This window comes from Lepidochelys kempii, chromosome 1 (assembly GCF_965140285.1).
Source record: "Lepidochelys kempii isolate rLepKem1 chromosome 1, rLepKem1.hap1, whole genome shotgun sequence".
Lineage (NCBI taxonomy): Eukaryota > Metazoa > Chordata > Testudines > Cheloniidae > Lepidochelys > Lepidochelys kempii.
The window spans coordinates 191272495-191291151 of NC_136380.1; the positions used below are offsets into that span (position 1 = coordinate 191272495).

Here is an 18657-nt window from a genome sequence, read left to right on the forward strand (position 1 = left end):
CTGGTTGTTCACTGCATCAGCATTTTGTTGTGAATTTAGACCCAGGGGAAGAATAGTAGATGAGCCTGTGAAATTGATTACTGCCTTTCTTCTGGTGTCTTTTAAATCAAAACTCCACTGCTGTGTGTGGATCGGCCAGTGACATCCCAGTTCCACCACAGACTGGGGAGGCAGCAAGGCTGAAAATTCCATAAACTTTGTGAACCTCACCAATCTCAGAGACATTTATTGCAAACTGTTATTAATGTGCTGCAAACTGTACTGAAAAGGAAGTTGATAATCTCTGCATGTTAGATATGCATTGTTTAATAAGACATTATACTAAATGTCTGTGCAGTCTTCAAAAGAAACCCAAACACTTAGGCCCTGTTTCAGCAAAGCACTTGCTTAACTCCATTCTCATTCAACAAAGTTCTTACCATGTGCTCACCTCCCCTTTTAAGGCTGCACTAGGGCCTTAAAAAATAATTGAACTGTTTTAAATAAAGGAACAAATCTGGTAAAAACTTGAAACAAGGGTGGCTTAACTGGAATTTTCTGATGCTCAGCCTCTAACTCATATCCCTTATGTATTGTTTGAGGTTCCACTAGAGATATTTCCTTGTCATGCCAGAGTATATTTTCAAAGTAACATGGTTAAGGAGTGTCTTTCACTACTCCTTCCATTAAAGTCCCATGGCTAAAGCCCTGTGGAACAATTTAATTTTAAAATGTCAAGATTACCTCTCAGACTTTGTTGTCTACTTTTTAATTTCACGTTTAGAAGAAATTCCTGGTCAGTTCTGCTGCTTCTGAATGCAATGTCTTTATCACTTCACTCCTCTGTTCTTAACCGCATTTGTAAAGAAGGTGACTGACAGGCAGGGAAACACCAAGACATTGCCTCAAATAGCATTTAAAATAAAGCTAGAATGCTCCCCTCCACATATGGGAACAGAGAAGAGACTAGGGATGTGGCTGGAGGGAGTGCAAGCTTAATAGAAGATCCACCAGGGTATTTCATGGGATTGGGGTTCTATTAGAGCCATGCTGCCATGAGGCTAGTATGGGACCAGGGATACTAGAGGTAGCAGTGTGGCACAAGACCCCCACAGAACTCATCCATCTGTCAGCTCCTCTGAGATCAGTGTAGATCTCAAGGGATCTGCAGCTCTTCAGGGCCAAACTTATTGCCATTTCTACTGGGGTGGAATGAGAAAAGGAATTTCTTTTTTCTTTTTTTTTACAGTCTCTCTTTCTTCTCCTTTGCAATACATTTATTTTCAGGCTTCTCTGAATCAAATCTGTTCCCCCTCAATTTCATATGATATCTTTTTTAAAAACTGAGTTTACTGTTAAATCCCATATGCACCATAATAAAAATAAGTCATAACAATGAGCTATATATATGGCATACAATTGAATATCTTCTGCTTTTAAGATTTCTATGGTGCATGGAGCCTAATGTATTCGCTAGGAACCTTAAGGTTGTCTGGGATGACTGTGGGCAGCTGAACAGAAACAAAATTTGCTCCTGAATTTGGATTTTTTAAATCTCTCTTTCTCTTTCTGTCCCCCACCCCATGTTACCTCTACCACATCTGTGTGTAGTGTGCACACTGCAACACTGCCTTTGTTGAAAGATGATAGAGAACAGTGCACTCTTGTGGGACAAAATTAAAACTACCAGGGAACACAAATGTCACCATTGTGGAAAATAATCTGACTTTTTCACACTCACCCTGGCAGCAGCAAAATAATAATCATAATAATAAAATAATAATGATAATAATAAGGCACACCGTTTCTTTTAGGAGAGGCAGTGGTGAGGTGCACTGAATGCACTTGCTTACCTTTTTTCTTAAAAAAGGAAAATCCTAACAAAGCTTTCATCATACAACAGAAGTCTGTTCTTTCTCAAATCTCCTCAAAATTTGAACGAGAACAGTAAAATATTAGGGGAAAAAGTCAGAAGGAAGTAATAAAATCAATCGTCAGAAAATATCTGGTAATTTTCAATGGATTAAAAATTGATTCTGATTCTCACACAAATGATTTCATTTAGGGGGAAAGCTAAGATGCTAAATTTCTGATTTGACAAACCATGTTCTGTCATTGTACATAGAATCATAGAATATCAGGGTTGGAAGGGACCTCAGGAGGTCATCTAGTCCAACCCCCTGCTCAAAAGCAGGACCCATACCCAATTAAATCATCCCAGCCAGGGCTTTGTCAAGCCTGACCTTAAAAACTTCTAAGGAAGGAGATTCCATGAAGCAGTGAGTATCTATCATACAATGGGTTACATGCTACATTGCAATAGGGATAATGTAATTCAGTGAGATATTCAGTAATTTTTTACTCTTGCTCTGAAATCCACCCATTTTTACTGTTTGTTTTTATTAAAACCAGAATTAATGGGCATCTGTACGGCTCAGACAATTGGTTATGGGGAAGAGAACCCTTCACTGCTAAATCACTAATTCAAATCCAAACCAGTGACCAAAATCGAACTAGTGACCAAAGGTCAAAGAAGTCTGATGGATGTTTGGTGACCTGTATGAAATAAGTTGGAGGTATCAGTCCAGTCCCAATAGTCACGTGCCCATATAACAAAACACACCTTTACAGTTAACACTGTTTCCCGTGGTGACAGATTCTAAAGGAGACTCAGGACTGAATGGGCACGGACTCTGAACTAGCCTTTCACTCTTTATGGTGCTTTCTCCAAAAGAGGGTGGAGTGCAGTTTTGGGAAAGGGATCACATTGTTGTCTGTGCTGTGCCTGCTCTGGAGAAAAATCTCAGATGTGTGTGTCCAGAATTGGCAATCCAGAACCTTTAGCATGCACTAAAGTCAGCTTGTTAACCTGTTCAACTTCATCTCAATAACTGTTTGCTTCTTGCTATGAAAAGAGAACGCTACAGTTACACTTTGCCGATACCTGTCAGAATGTGTCCAGGTATAATCCATTAATGTAAATGGCCATAAAGATTTAGAGTAATATACTGAGGAAATCACCTCATGTCTTTTAATTTGACATTAATTATGGCTGTTACCTGCTCCGACAACTTTGTCAATCGATATACTGGTAGCGTCTAGTTCCTTGGCAAATTCATGGACAGCCTGATTGGGGTCCTCATACGTATGCGGATCTACATAAGTTCTGAGACCTGGAAATTTTACTTTAAAAAAAAAAGAGAGAAAAAACATTACTTGGTGTTAATTACTCATACCTAGGAAACCAAATGAGAGAATAAACTGCAAGATATGAACCCAGCAAATCACTATAGCAATAAAAGGGCCCATTACTTCCTCAGATTGAACATGTGAAATGAGCTTCTTTTGCAGGTTTCTGAGATTTCAGGTATTAATAACATGGGCATGAACTTGAAACTCAGAAACAAATACACCTTTTCATGTCATTAATGCATTTATTTGTATGTAGATACCATCAGGTTTGAAAGGATGCTTTTAAACTCACCTGTACTTGATAAACTTGGTGGCTTTTTGAATATTAAAGCTCAATATCATCAAGTTTTCTCTCTCTTTAGATGCTTCTTTACACTTAAATTTTTGGAGGTAGCACCCAGAGGGAAGGCCTCAAATGCATATGATAATACTGCAGTGCAACATGAAGAGTTCTTTAAAAAAAAGATTCTACAGAACACTAACTTCAAACCTTTTACCTCTGAATATCCTCAGACTTCCAACTGGATGCATCCTAAAAGATGCAATGCATGAACAAAAGCTAAACACGGTGGAAATAATTAGCACTATATTAGGATAGTGGCAGATTGTTGTGATTATTTAGCTTTAGTGACAAATAATGCTGACACCAACATCATCATATCATTGCCTTCCGCAGTTTTCTGGTCTGTGGTTATCTGTTCATCCAGGGCGAGCAGTAGAATCAAATGAATGCTTGGGACTGTATGGCGTTTAGGGGCAAGTCACAAGTTGATCTCATTATTCTTTCCAGCAGTCGGGCGGGAGGGAGGGGAAACACATTCCAGATTCTCTCCCTCTCTCCCCCCGCCTCTGGCAATTATACTAGAGGAAAGCCATAGCCTTATTCTGCTTCCCCTGCCACTTAGTCATGGGCCGCTCCTGCTTGGGTCTGATAAATGAATACAGGGCCAGTTGTACAATTTAAGTAAGATGTTTCTTTAACAACAAGTAAAATAACCTACACACTCAGGAGTATCCTTTCCAAGTGTGGCCCCACAGATTGTGTTGAATATTGACCTGTGCTCCATTTAAAATATGCTTTGCAGTGGTTATGCAGAGAGAGAGGGAGAGGCAGAGGGAAACAGGGGTGGGGGAGGGAAAGAGACCTTTCCAACATCAGGTAGAATGTGGCATTATTTTAACATTAAGGCATTACAAATGTCATCTTGCAAGGCTTATGAAACATCAATTTTAAGAAGATTTATTGGCCTTGGAACTGACAGAGAAATTACAAAAATGAGTTCCCACGCTAATTGCCTCTAAAACAATGCAAACTAAGAGTCATACTCTGAACAGAAGGGCTGTGTGTGTATATACTATTAAATGCTGAATGTGTTTCCCTAAAGGGTTTGATGATTAAAGAATCATTCACAAGTAAAACAAAAAGTAATTGGCCGTATATTGCTGTTGGTAAAAAAATCTTGTAAATGCTCCTTTCCGTCTAAGCTGAATGTATGTTACAGGCTCCCTCATACCCCCAATAAAAATAACAGTTGAAAGCTTCTGCATGATGGGGGGTTTGGCTGCTGATTTTTAATGCTGACCCCAGAGGTTCCCAAGATCAGTCAATGGTGAGGCAAGGAGAATAATCCCTTCACACCAATAATTAAGGGCAGCCCGTATAGTAACTGGGTTCTGTCATGAAAAACAGATAATAAACACATGCACATGTGTTAAGCTGTGCTACTTTACAGCTCATTCTGGGCAAACATAATAATTTACATTTCCATTTTACCAGCATGAACTGCCCTAAGGGTAGCAAAAGGTAGAAAGGGCCTAGCTAAAGAGGGCAAGGGGAGAGGATCTGAATAGGTGAAACATTTCTTGTCCTTTGAGGTACTATTATAGGATTTGTAATAAGGCTACAGGGAATAGTTCATGGCTGGAGCTTTTTTTTTTTTTTTTTTTTTAAGTAATTCAGAATTAACTGACTGAAATAGACCAGCTGCTGTATTTAAAATGCAGAAAGTTTATGACAGCCATGGAAGTTATTTTATCCTCTCGCAGTTAATACAAGAGAATTTTTGTTTCTTTGAGTAAGACTGTAAAATAGCAGAAAAAAATAAAGTTTCAACAGCCACATGCACACACACAAAAACAGCCTGACAGCTATAATATGTGTGTATAATCAGTTACTCCTTTTAGGATATTTCTCAGTAAATTTATCAAAACTCAGAATACGTGACCTATTGGATTCTCACCATATCCTCAGGATCAGCATGACACTACTCAGAACACAGTACATAGATAGACAAAGCCAAATTTAAAGCAGTATAATCCACAGGAATTTAAGTGCACTGACAAGTTTAAGAATAGTGATTGTGACATTCCATTGTGGGGGGGTAGGGAGAGCAAACCCTGACCTGTTATTTGTCCATGACACTTTTAGTTAATGGTGGTTTTTATTTTATAACCTAATTAAATTTGAGTGATGAAGCATTAATGTTATGGGACACATACAACTATATAGATTGTTTTAGCCTAGTTTGTTAGCTGTCAACATGCAGCACTAAACAATCTGATATCACAGCCTGTGTGTTCCAGGAAATGGGGCAGGAGGCAGAGACAGAAAGAGAGAGAGAGAGCGTGACTGTGTGCGATTATTGGAGAAGAGATGGCTCCAGACAAAAAGTATAATATGAACTTCCAAGCATCAAAGGCTCCATTGTGACTGTAATTAGGAAGCAGTTCTAATTTCCAGGTAGTGCAAGGGAACTCTACTGTGGGAAAAGGTAATTTAATTTTTACTTGGGATACTACTACCTACTACACCAAACCACTGTCTTGCGAAGATGGTAATGTCACTGCTATGTGCAAAAGGGTACATAAAGAGAAAAGCCATTCAGCCATAAACTAAAATAACCTTAAATGGCAATTTACTACACAATATAAATACAAGATACCATATTCTTTATAGTGCTGTGTAGGGGCCTTCATTTGTAGATGAAGCTGTTTAAAAACAGACTATGCACTTATTCTCAGAATGGACTAAGTGCATGAGAAACTGAAACTGTTTATGAATTGTGGCTTCAAAAAACACGTTCTTTTCTGCCAGAATCTTAAACACTTGAGTAATTAGCTTTAAGATGGGTTTCAGAGTAACAGCCGTGTTAGTCTGTATTCGCAAAAAGAAAAGGATTACTTGTGGCACCTTAGAGACTAACCAATTTATTTGAGCATAAGCTTTCGTGAGCTACAGCTGTAGCTCACGAAAGCTTATGCTCAAATAAATTGGTTAGTCTCTAAGGTGCCACAAGTACTCCTTTTCTTTTAGCTTTAAGATGTTACAAGCATGTCCAAAACAGGCCTAAGACCAGGCAAGATCTTGTATCTTTATAAATCACTATTTGGTGATTGTAAAATAAGGCCCTGATCTAAAGACTATTGAGATCAATGGAAAGACTCCCATTCTCTTCAATAGGCTTTGGATCAAGCCCTAAGAGAGCACAACTAAATGCTTCACTCTTGTCAGCTGGCTTCCATGCATTAAGACATTACACAGAACATGTTCTTTAAGCACAGTGAAATTTGTAAATGACAGCACACTTAGTAGACTTTCCTGTCTTCAGAAACTACTCCAAAATCTCTTTCAATAAATTGAACCTAATTCAAATGGAAGTTTATTAGCAGACCAATTTTGTCAAGCAAACTGTTTTTGTTGGTCAAGATAGGATTCACTGATTTTGTTTTTTGCTTAGGAAAAAATGTTATTTAGATTTCACCAGTGGTTAATAATAAGGCAGTTGAAGCTATGCTTCGCATTTCAGTAATGCACAGCTTAATCAATGTAGTATTATTAATCATATGTATCATTTGAGAACAGCCAACACTATTTTGTTCATTACTAATCTGACCCTGGAGGAAAGAGGTTGAAATAAAGATTAATTAGTGGGGAGAACTCTTCTCCACAAAAAAAAAAAAAAAAAAATCTCTCCTCCCAATTTCATTTCAGTTTATTAGTTTCCTTTTTATTTAATCTGAAAAACATCAGTTGTCTTTGGGATTCACTTAGTAAAACAGGAAATTATAAGTCTTCAGTAACTTACAATGTCCGTTACCAAAATGCAGCCTCTTCTCATCAGCACCATGTTTAGATTTGTTATAGCCACAGAATCTACAAGCAACAGAGAAAAAATGAAGAAACATATACAAGTTTATATGCTAATTGCATATGGAAACAGAATAAAATGGTTTCCCCAAACAATTAAATGGCTGTTTGAAAGCTTAATGATATTTACATTCTCTGTACCCTACAGAGGCAAGCTATGTTCTCAGGGAATTCAAGGAAATTGACTAACGAGAGGATTTGTTGATTTTTGGCCCCTACAATTTAGTTCTACAATTGCCTAAGAATGTGTCTGTAGCATTTTTTAACTACTATATGATTGGTGCTGCTGTTGTTAGCAGGCTCATTACAGAGTATGCAACAGTGCTCTGAGCTGGTAGGCTGCACACAAGGGGAAGATGAAGTCCAACTATTTTAATGCCTGACAGCATTTGATTGACTGTGCTCATCAAGTCCCCATGGCAGATGATGGAAAATGGAAATAGGTGTAAATGTGTAAGACAGATGATGAACTAACCTCCCAATCAGGACGTACACCACGACTGTGAGGAGAATAATTGCTACTGCAGCTGAAATGGCAATCATTACAACCTGGCTATTTTCACTGGAGATGGAGAATGCTGGAAAGTTAAAAAATAATGCAAATAAAATAAAACAAAATGGCATTAAACACATTACAGCATACAAACCCTGGGCAGCTAATAAATTAGGTAACCACTGCTTTGTTCTGAACTTTGAAAACATCTTCCTGCCCTATTCTTAAGTAATTCTTCATTATATACAAACATATGGAGAGACAGGGAAAGTTTCCCCTCATTGCCTTGCCAGTTTGCAAAGGTTTTTGCTGATAATAATTATTGTTGTTATTGTTATGGAAGCTGCCATGGCTAATATCTATGATTATCATTCCCGAGGAAGGATGACATTTTTAGGGAAGAAGTCCAAGCAAGTCAATATCTATCATTATTATTTACACTTCTATAAGATATTGTAGCTGAGGATCTCAAAGGGCTTTGGTGAGCTAAGCCCCATAATATCCTTGTGAGGCAAGGGATTATTATCCTAATTTTACATTTGGGAAGAAACCGGATGGGAAAAATGCCTCTTCAGAATTGGGGCAACAAGTTTGTGGGCTGTTGAGCAGAGGGAAATGGAGAAAAGGAGCTCCAAGATGGTAAGAATCTATAAACGAATTCAGGGAAGCAACTCACTATGAGGTTCAATGGGGAAGAACTCCTCAGTGATGGCTCAGTCTCCACATGGAAAGAAGTCACTATGCATTATGGGTATGACCTACCTCATGTTCCACAGATTAGAGACATACAACAGGGCTTGTGTGGCCTTGGTAGCCTAGTAATTGTGATCAAACTTTGGGAAGATTTCATATCTACCCATATAAAATGTACAGCTATTACGGTGATATATATTTATAGTTGTGGCCTGTCATCTTTTCTCCAAAGGTATTGGTCAGCTTCCTTCTATTTATCTTACAGTGGCATCTTCAAAGTGTATATATTTTAATCATGTTAAAAACAACCTAAAATGAACAGAAGTGATCTTTTCCCCCTTATCATTGCTACCATTAATGACTTTTCCTAGGTACTCCTGGTTTGTCCGTTATTCTAAAAGCTGAAAGTCACCACAATAATCATTTGAAACTAAGTGATTTTAAAATAAGGAGCTCAGTTATTTCCCAGAATAAGAGCTGGGTGAAAAAACAGCTCACATACCTCAAACATTCAAACATGTCAAGTGCAAGACCATTTGGCTTCTTGCTAAATTTCTGTGTTTATTTTTAGGACATTGTCGTCTCTGAACAGAATGCTTCTTAAACCTCAGACTCTCAATCCTTATTACAAGTCCATAAGTAAAATTTACCACTACAGTATCTGTGGTATAATCTTGTGTTATGCCTTTGGAATCCTCCCCCCACAACACACACCTCCAAATTCACAGGTATGGCAAATTAATCATGGCTGAACGCTGGATAGGATTATATTTAGAGAGCTGAAATTTTCCCCCCAAAATTTCATGCATACTGTAGCGGGGAAGTCTCTGGCCCAGATGTTCAAACCTGGAATCCAATGTGTAGGCACCTACATCCATATTTAGGCACCAAAATAAACAATCTAACTTTTAGAGTTAGTGGGCACCTGCAGCTCCTAGTAGAGAAAATGTCAGCTTTAATATCTAGGGTGAACAAAGGCAGTGATAGAGCTAAAATTTGGATGGGTAGCTCTAACAAATGTCTTTTGAAAGTCACTATAAAACACAGAGAGAATAGAGGCCCCAGTTTAACAGAGCGCTCGAGCACATGCTTAACTTCTCTAGTGCCCCAACTACAAATAAAGGGCTCATACCTGCAAATGTTTACTTATTTCAGTAGTCCTTACATTAACTGTGCCAATGACTTCAGTCAGGATACTTATGTGAGTAAAAGTGTGCGGGATACAACCCCACAAGAGAAGAGTTAATTCATTAAATTGTATTATGTTATTACATTACTGTAAAAACAATTTAATTTCTCTTGGAACTTCTTACACTGGATGTTTGTTTTATGCTCAGAGGGTGTAATTTTCCCCTGTGCACAGGCCCAGTATAAGGTCTGTGCACTACTTTGCTCCCATGTATATCATGCATTGATTGGCCTGGAATAGGTACTCTGCACTCTGCAGGAAGGGTGACCATTCTGAAAGCATTTTCATTCCATTCACAGACTGAAATTTTATTTTGCAAAACTTTCAGCTGGATTTTTTTTAATAAGCTTTTTTTTGGGGGGGGAGGGGCGGGGGTTTAACTATTTGAAATTCATCATTTCTGAAAAAAATCCACCCCGTTAGTAAGCTGACTAGTCAAAACTTGCAAGGCAAAACACCCTGGGAAATGATCAGTGGAAAATGGCCATATTGCCTGAAAGGGCCACATAACAGATGACAAATGACAAACAAAAATTGACAATTGGGCTAAGGAAAACCAAGCTAAACTTTTCTTCTAAAGTTACTGTAAAAAAAAAAAAAAGGAACAGTTCTTTTAAAAAAAGAAAAGAAAATCATTTGGCAAAAAGTTTCATGTTCAAATAAAGCCCATTTATTACTTTTCCCCGACACCCATCTCTAGTTGTGCAGATCAAAGTGTTTTTCCAAGCAAAAATGAAGGGGTATTCGCAGTTCAATTTTCAAACATGGAAGAGTGCTGCACTGAAATAGAGCATTCTAAGTCCCCAAATAGGTAATTTTGCTCATGCAAAGAGTCTCATTGTGACTCACTGCAGACTATTCATGTGTGCAAAGGTAAACTGGTATTACTCATGTGACCAAAGTTATGCATGTGCATAAATGTTTGCTTGACTGGGGCCTAAGTATCTAAGGTCTCGATTCGGCATTGACTTCAATGGAATAACTTGTTTTTAATGTGAGATACATACTTAGTACTCTGCTGAATCAGCATCTAAACGTACATCTTGTGTGCCTACATACTGATCTAAGGCCAAGTCTACACTATAAACTTACATCAGTATAACTATGTTGTTTAGGGGTGTGAAAAATCCACCCCCCGAGTGAACCAGTGATACCAACCTAACCCACCGTGTAGACAGTGCTATGTCGACGGGAGGGGTTCTCCCTTCAACATAGCTACTGACTCTCAGCCTTAATTTACACTACAAAGTGAGGTCGATGTAAGCTGCCTTACATCGACCTAACACTGCAATTGTCTACATGAAAATGTAGCTCCCACCAATGTAACTTGTCCACTGCACTGACTTAATTCCACCTGCATGAGAGTCACGGCACTTAAGTCGATGCAGTTAGGTCAATGCAGCGTCAGTGCCTTTCAGAATCCATCCCACAATGCCCCCACTAAGAGTTAAATCAGTGCAAGTGCTCCTGGCGAGGACGTGTACCGCCAGCACAAGAAGCGTAATGTGGACATGCAAAAGCAATTAAATTACTGCAGTGGCTGTATGTTGCCTGAACTTAGATCAACTTAATTTTGCAGCATAGACTTTCCCTCCTGGAGGTGGATTAACTACACCAACAGGAGAAACGCTGCCATCGGCATAGTAGCACCACTACAGCGTTTTAAGTGTAGACCAGCCCTTAGAATTGAAATGTAATATTTGGACAGGTTACTGACCCTCTATTTGAAAACTGGGCCCAAAGTTTCCTTAGAGGAGAAACATCAGGAAAGGTACACTGGACACCATAACTTTCAGGGTTTCTTTTAAAAACATCTCAAAGTCTTTAAAATTGCTCTTTCTAACTTCAGATAGGACCAGCTCTTTCAGTGCTAAAGGGACAAATAAAATAATCACTCAACGTTGTACTTCTATGGTAGCTCCATCTAAAATACTCAAAGTGTTTCATAAAGGCTAATGATTAAGCCTCTGTTGTAACAACCAGGCAAGGTACAAACAAACTTCAACAAGACTTTATTTTTAAAGTGGAAACCTCTTTACCAAGCTGCTGCTGCACCCTCGGTAACTCTCACTCAGCCTCCTCAACCCCGCCCCCTTCCTGTTTCCTGTCCTTTCAGACTCCCAACAGCCAGTGCTCCCAGTTCTAAACATCTAAACACCACAGCCTCATATTGCAACTGTCAGGTGGATAAGTATTGTCTCCACCTTATAAAAGAGAAAACTGAGTCACAGCATTAAATGACTTGCTTAAGGGTCACACAGAAATTTAGTGGCAGATACGGGAATAGAACCTCGATTGTCTAAATCCAGCCCTGGGGTTTAAGTGAAACACCATCCTTCTTCTCCTGATTATACTAAATTCACCTCATGGCTACTTAAGGCAAGCAGCTATGCTCCGCGGTGATGAGGAGAATTATGCACTGATTTATGGGAATAGAGGAAAAATGAGACCCTCATTCTCTTGGAGCACAGACTTTTTACAGTTCGCAGAGTGAGGCAACAAGCTTGGAATATTGTGACATTATTGTTACCGTATCAGACTTCCTTTCTCAGCAGGAGCTGCCATCGAGCATAGGATCATATTAATTCTGGAAACAGGAATAAGATAGGACAGGGAATGGAAGAAAATATCACCTGTGCTATTTTCAGTATACTCCTCACAGCATATTTCAATTTTAATGATAAACTATAAAATTATAAAGTAATAGTGCCCAAAGAGACACATAATAAATAGTTACAAATCACATATGCTAAACCAAACTAGGGAGGGAACGAAGCTAGCCATTATTGGGCAGGAAAATACTTAAAGTCATTTGAAATAATACATACAGTCTGGACTGGTTTCAAACTCAAACTTGCGGCTGTTTGTTCCGTATCCAGCTGCTGTCCGGGCTCGGATTTGGAAGACGTAGGTGGTATCAGGTTTGAGGCCACTGATGGTAACGTTGGTGCCTCTCGCTCTCAGAATAGTATAACTTGTCTCTTGTTCCTGCTTTGGGGAAAGAAAACTGCTACATTAAAACACAACGTTCTGCAAATCAATTAAAGCAACACCGTATTTACTACAATATTACCCGGATAGCATTGTCAGGTTTTTTCAGTACTAACAATTATGAACTAAGTAAACTTTGTGCAGCCATGCAATTTAAATCATCATGGATCTGCAGATGAGCAAGAATCTCAAATCATTAGGGATTCTTTTACCTGGTACTATATATTCTATTTATGAGACATTTTATTTAACATTTTGCTATCGCTTCGCCTATACTATTCACTTGTACTGTTACATGAAAATGACAATAAAAACGTTACTTAAAACCCATAAAACCTAGCAACTCCAACTGCACCAAATTAGAAGCCAATTTAAGCCCATTTAAAACCTTTAGTGCCTTGCAGCCCTATAGCTTTGGCTCAGCTTTCACTGCTATATGTTTTACAAGTCATTTTTTACCTTTATAGCAATAAGAATACTACTAAGGAACTTTACCTTAGTTTTACACACAGGTTAATAAGAACTATATGGCACTTAAATTCTGGGCCTGATCTTGCAGTCCTCTCTCATGCCAAAACACTCTAAAGGCAGTGGAGGCTTTGCCTGAGTGAATTCTGGGCTGTAAGAATCAGAGAGGTAAGATGTATCCACTCTTTTTCCTCTTTGCCAAAGAATAATATGTAATATCCATATCTAGCTATCTATATGTGCGTATATATACATTTGTGTGTATACATACACATATACACACACAAAAAGCACTGTGTCAGAAACCCCCCCTCCCACTAATCTCTATATTAGTGTTTTGTTTATTTATTTTTATGACAGAGTGTTTTGTATGTAAAAATTGACAACTTAGTGAGTTTGGGCACATTTTATACCTTGCAAAAAGTTAATTCTGCTAAGAAAATGACTCAGACCCACCTGTAACCATATAGTCCAATGATTTAAACACTTGCTGCTTTATATTGTTTGTAGTTCTAAGGCTGTGCTGTGCTAAAACAGTGTTTTTGGCTTCCTAAAAATGACAGCTGGTTCCCACCTCAGGAAAAGCCTGGACAGAAGCCATACATATGGGAAGCTGTGAGGAACTCAACTGCTTTCGATCACAGAGATTCATGTGAACTTCCTTTTTAGTTTGTTTCAAAAGTTGCTTTATTGCTTGGAAGACTTCAAACTCAAAGCAAAACTCTGCTGGGTTCACTGAGTTTTGCCAGCTGAACTGAATTTCAGGTGTGTGTTGAGAGTAGGCATACTCACCTAGCTTTGCATTTCCTGTAAAGTTCACAGAGCATTAACATGAGTTTGGAAGGTACTATATATACCCATGAAAGTACTAAATGGAGTACTGAAGTATCAATACTGATCTTGGAAACTACCCTACATACTCTCAGGGCCAAGGCATATTTATTTTACTCACGTGAATACTTCTATTAACTAGGGTTGCCGTAGAGCATATTTACACGACTTTGTAAACCCAGGTCTGTGAGACCCGAGCTTGTGGTCCTGCCGTTTCCAAGCCTGTGCTTGAGTGTCCATACCACATTTGAAACCTGGTTTTATATTTGCTGGGCCCAGGTCTCAGAGTTGTACAAATGTCCATATTGCATTACGCAGACCTATCTCAGGTCTGCGGCTTGAGCTGCGTCCAAACTGCAAAATGTCAGGGCTTGGACCCAAGTCACAGCGGGACATGGCCTCTGATCCACCCTCCACCCCCTACTCCCCTAGGACCTGAGTCAAACTGATTTGTGTGGACTGAAGGGGGCTTGGTTTCAAACGCGAGTGTGAGCCCAAGCTTAATGTGAAGTGTAGACACACCTTAAAGACTCAAATCCCAATTCACAAAAGTACCGAAGCATGAACCAAACATTAAGCATGTGAGTGATCTCATTGACATCAATAAGACTACTCACATAAAGTACCTTCCAGAATCAGGGTCTTAAACAGGACTCATTGTGAGTGAAAATTGGACTAGATTTATCCCTGAAAAATTATCTACAAAAGCCTCTCTCATGGTCCACTTGCTTTCAGACTAAGAATGAAAAAGAAATCTGTAATTCATTTTATCTGGAACTTCTGCCCCTCTTAACAAAATAAAGCTTTTAATTCAATGTTTAAATATACAGACAAAAAAATCAAATACCATATGATATGTGTATATCTAGTTTGAATGGATAGTCAGTTTGATATGATTTTAGGTTATTTTTATGCAATGCAAACATATCCTTATGCATCCATGCACCTTAGAAGAAAACACATGGTCATGGCTGTAGCCATTAATACCACCCAATGTTACTCAGTAAATAAATGTTCAAAACTGTGATATGGTGGATATTATAGTATCTTAGTTTATGGTAAACTGCACATGTTTTATATGTTTTATATGTCAATTTTTATGTTAATCGTAATCAAATCAGCATTACACCACACACAAGCCTTAGTTTATCTTCCATGTGGGAGGAAGTAGAACTTCAGAGATATTGCACTCTATTCACCACAAGCAGCAAGAATATACAAAAAGAAAAGAGAGTCTTTGCCAGGCAGAACTTCAACCAAACACTCAGTATGTTGATGAATTAAAAACTTGACCCGCAAAGTGTATTCTACATAACCATTTCCTCATAGTATACCTGATACCATCTTTAATGGTGAGAAAATCCTGCTGCTGTTAGTATTTCATGTGCAATGAAAATTGTGCAATTTTAATCTATATTTTATTGACGGTACTTCAGCTAAGTTTAACATTTTTAGTGGCAACATTTGTGAGAGTGAAGACTATGTTCTTTTTTCATATACATAGTCTTTATACTGTATTAGAAGGAATTCTTATGTAACTGTTGTGGGTAGCACACATAAGGAACAAAGAAGTTGAAACCTCTTCAAAAGCAATATATAAGTGCAATAATATTTCCTCTTAATCTAGAATCTAAACTGTACACTAATATTACAACACTCAGAAAATTCACATCGCATACCTGACCTAGCCCCAAAAATGAGGGAGCTGGAATTTGAATGTGACTTAAATCCGACTGTATATAGCTTGCTCTCTACCCTCAAGATCACAAACAGCTTTCTTGTTCTTTATCTTTTCTTTTTTAAAATTAATCTGCTGCACAAATGGCAATATCACTGTTGGGGGCACATCTATCTTAATCTAGTGAAACTGCTATTAAAACCTAGTTGCCATATATATCAATGGTACTTCTGGGTACATTCTCAAAACAGTTTGTGCAAGTCATTATGACCAGCCATTGTGTACCATATACATATGTTTACCCATGTGGAAAAAGGTTGCAAATTTTCTCCCCAAATAATTTTAATAACCAGACAGTTGGTTTGGAAGATATCAATATATGCTCAGGTTCTATATATTTGTACATCAAAATAGGGCACCCTTAAGACCTAGAGTGGCAAACTTTTAATAAAAGTGAGTAGACATATTGACTCAGAAGATCTATTTGCATGTATGAGTAATTGTGAAAGTAAGGATTTGTAGGATTGGACCTTTAGGCCACAATTCAGCAAAGAATTTAAGCATGTGCTTAACATTAAGCACATGTATCTTTCCACTGACTACAATGGGACTACTCACATGTTTAAAGTCAAGAACATGCTTAAGTGCTTTGCGGAACTGGGGCTTTATTTTGTACTCCTCCCGTAGCTGTGTTGGTTTTACAATGTCAATAATGGGGGAAAGTGGTAAAAATTCACTTGTGTAGGCAGCTTGCCAAAAGCTAAGTATTTGTAGAGACAAGCCCTTTGTTTAATTCACTTGAATTAAACTAATTCAGAATAAGGTATTCTTATTTTGGAATAAGAGTGACCACACATGAAGTTAATCAGGAAGAGTTATTCAGATTTAAATCTACACCCTTCTTTATTCCAGATAAATTTGCATGTGTGGACAAGCCCTGAGACTTCATTATCTTTACAAAATATACGAGGTATCGACAAACCACTTAAAATATAATACTATTGTCAAAATAAAGTGAAGTATATTTAGTGGTGCACTTCCCTAGTTTTATTTCCTTCCTTTGCATGCATTCATTTATTCCCTAATTAGCAAAATTCAGTCATTCACAATGGGTCTATCAGTCTTTACAGTGCATTACTGGAGTGATGTAAATTGTAAACAAGACACTAAACAGAGAAATCTAATCCCTCTCAATTCGCTTTTGTGAAAATATTGTTTATGCTGCACTGAAACACCAGCTCATTAGTACATGCTTATTTGAAACATAATATATTTGAGTAAACACAACTGAGAAGAAAAAGGCTGCTTTACATTTCACCTGTTTTAATTTCTACACTAATTTTGGAGCATTCTGACATGAATTTGATGCACAACTCTACTTACCAACTTTTTTCAGATTCTCAGCGTATTCTCCCTATTATTATTAAATTGAACAGTGTCAATATTTAGTTGCCACTGAGAGTGAGTGAATGGGTGCATCCTCCCAGCTTTCGTGAAGGGAAGAAGAAATGATTTCATTACACACACCTCCCCTTCAATCCTTTCCTCCCACCTTTTCGTAGTACTTGACCTCGTAGTCCAAGATGATGCCGTTAGGCTGCTCGGGTTCTTGCCAAGACAGAGAGACACTATTTCGGGATGTCCGGTCTTTCCTAATTATTGTGATGGGGGACGGGGCTGTATGGAGAAGAAGGTAGGGGAGAGAGAAAAAGCAAATGGAGTTTATCACTGTTCTAATCCTTGGCAAGGAGGTATTGTTTCCATTTAAAAGACTCCTGAGTATAGGCCTGGCCCTGTATCAACACTCAGCAGCTGGATTATAGTCTTGGTACACATGTCTTGAAGCATACTGGCCTGAAGGAAAGTGAGCTGAGACTTTCTGTTACTGGTGGACTAGTGGCAAGACAGCAGATGTTTTCAATCTGCTACTATAATGTAAGCAATAAAATACATCTGATATATTAAAAAAAAAAACAAATAATGGTACTACCTATTTGTTATAATGTTGCAGCATTATTATTACCAGGCTCAGCAGTTCATTGATAACGTTTTCATATGCAAGGATACTACAGGACTGGAATACATTACATACAAGGAGTCTCATGGTATCCATAGTTAATAGTAATCAGCAGCATATTGCAGAATACATCCTTTTTTATGAGAGTATTTGGTAAGGATTCCCCTGATGCAAATTGTTCCTACATACATCGCATTTCCTTTACAGTGTTCCTTTTAAAATAAAAAATCTAAAATGCAAAGTACATGTGATTTAACTTACACTGCCAGTAATTTTATTTCTGAGATACATTAATCACAAGTATGGATGACAAGCTATAGCATGCCACCCACTAACCCACCATCCAAAACCTGGAAGTACTAGAGGTCTGACAGTAAAAATCCTGATCTCATGAGATTTCCAACATAAAAAATTTCAATTAAGCTTCAGACCACCACTTTTTGGAATCTTTTCCAAACCAGCACTGAAATCCTGGAATCTTGAAATCTAAGGCAAAGCTTCCATTTACTTCACTGGATCCATTCTTTCAAAGATTGGCCATCATCAGTTAGGAGAGGTAACTCAGCAACTATGATATTTTTGCTGTTGGTAGATTTGTTAGTTTCAGGTTTCAGAGTAACAGCCTTGTTAGTCTGTATTCGCAAGAAGAAAAGGAGTACTTGTGGCACCTTAGAGACTAACCAATTTATTTGAGCATGAGCTTCCGATGAAGTGAGCTGTAGCTCACGAAAGCTCATGCTCAAATAAATTGGTTAGTCTCTAAGGTGCCACAAGTACTCCTTTTCTTTTTGTTAGTTTCAGCTATTATCCATTCCCAAGTATTAGCATAGTGCTGTTATGTTTGGATTTCCAGTGCTGCAGGAGAATTTCTAAATGCCAGACAGATTGTTCTCATAAAAATTAAATAAATAAATACATAAATAAATCAAACCCACATTTCTAATCATACTTGATTTTGCTAAATTCTTTAAAGGACTGG

The 18657-nt window shown here is 38.1% G+C and overlaps 1 protein-coding gene across 3 annotated transcripts in view; it reads right to left on the reverse strand.

Annotated features, from left to right (window-relative positions):
* Window positions 1-18657, reverse strand: part of EPHA3 (EPH receptor A3) — a 305552-nt gene that overhangs the window by 56842 nt on the left and 230053 nt on the right. For 2 of the 3 annotated variants that reach the window (XM_073305634.2, XM_073305645.2), the window contains exons 6-10: window positions 17214-17338; window positions 12522-12684; window positions 7794-7896; window positions 7257-7324; window positions 3039-3164 (exon numbers count right to left, since the gene is read on the reverse strand). In XM_073305634.2, coding sequence (XP_073161735.1) covers window positions 3039-3164; window positions 7257-7324; window positions 7794-7896; window positions 12522-12684; window positions 17214-17338 — 585 coding nt within the window. The remainder of the gene's footprint in view (window positions 1-3038; window positions 3165-7256; window positions 7325-7793; window positions 7897-12521; window positions 12685-17213; window positions 17339-18657) is intronic. The other variant, XM_078848068.1, reaches the window with a different exon arrangement.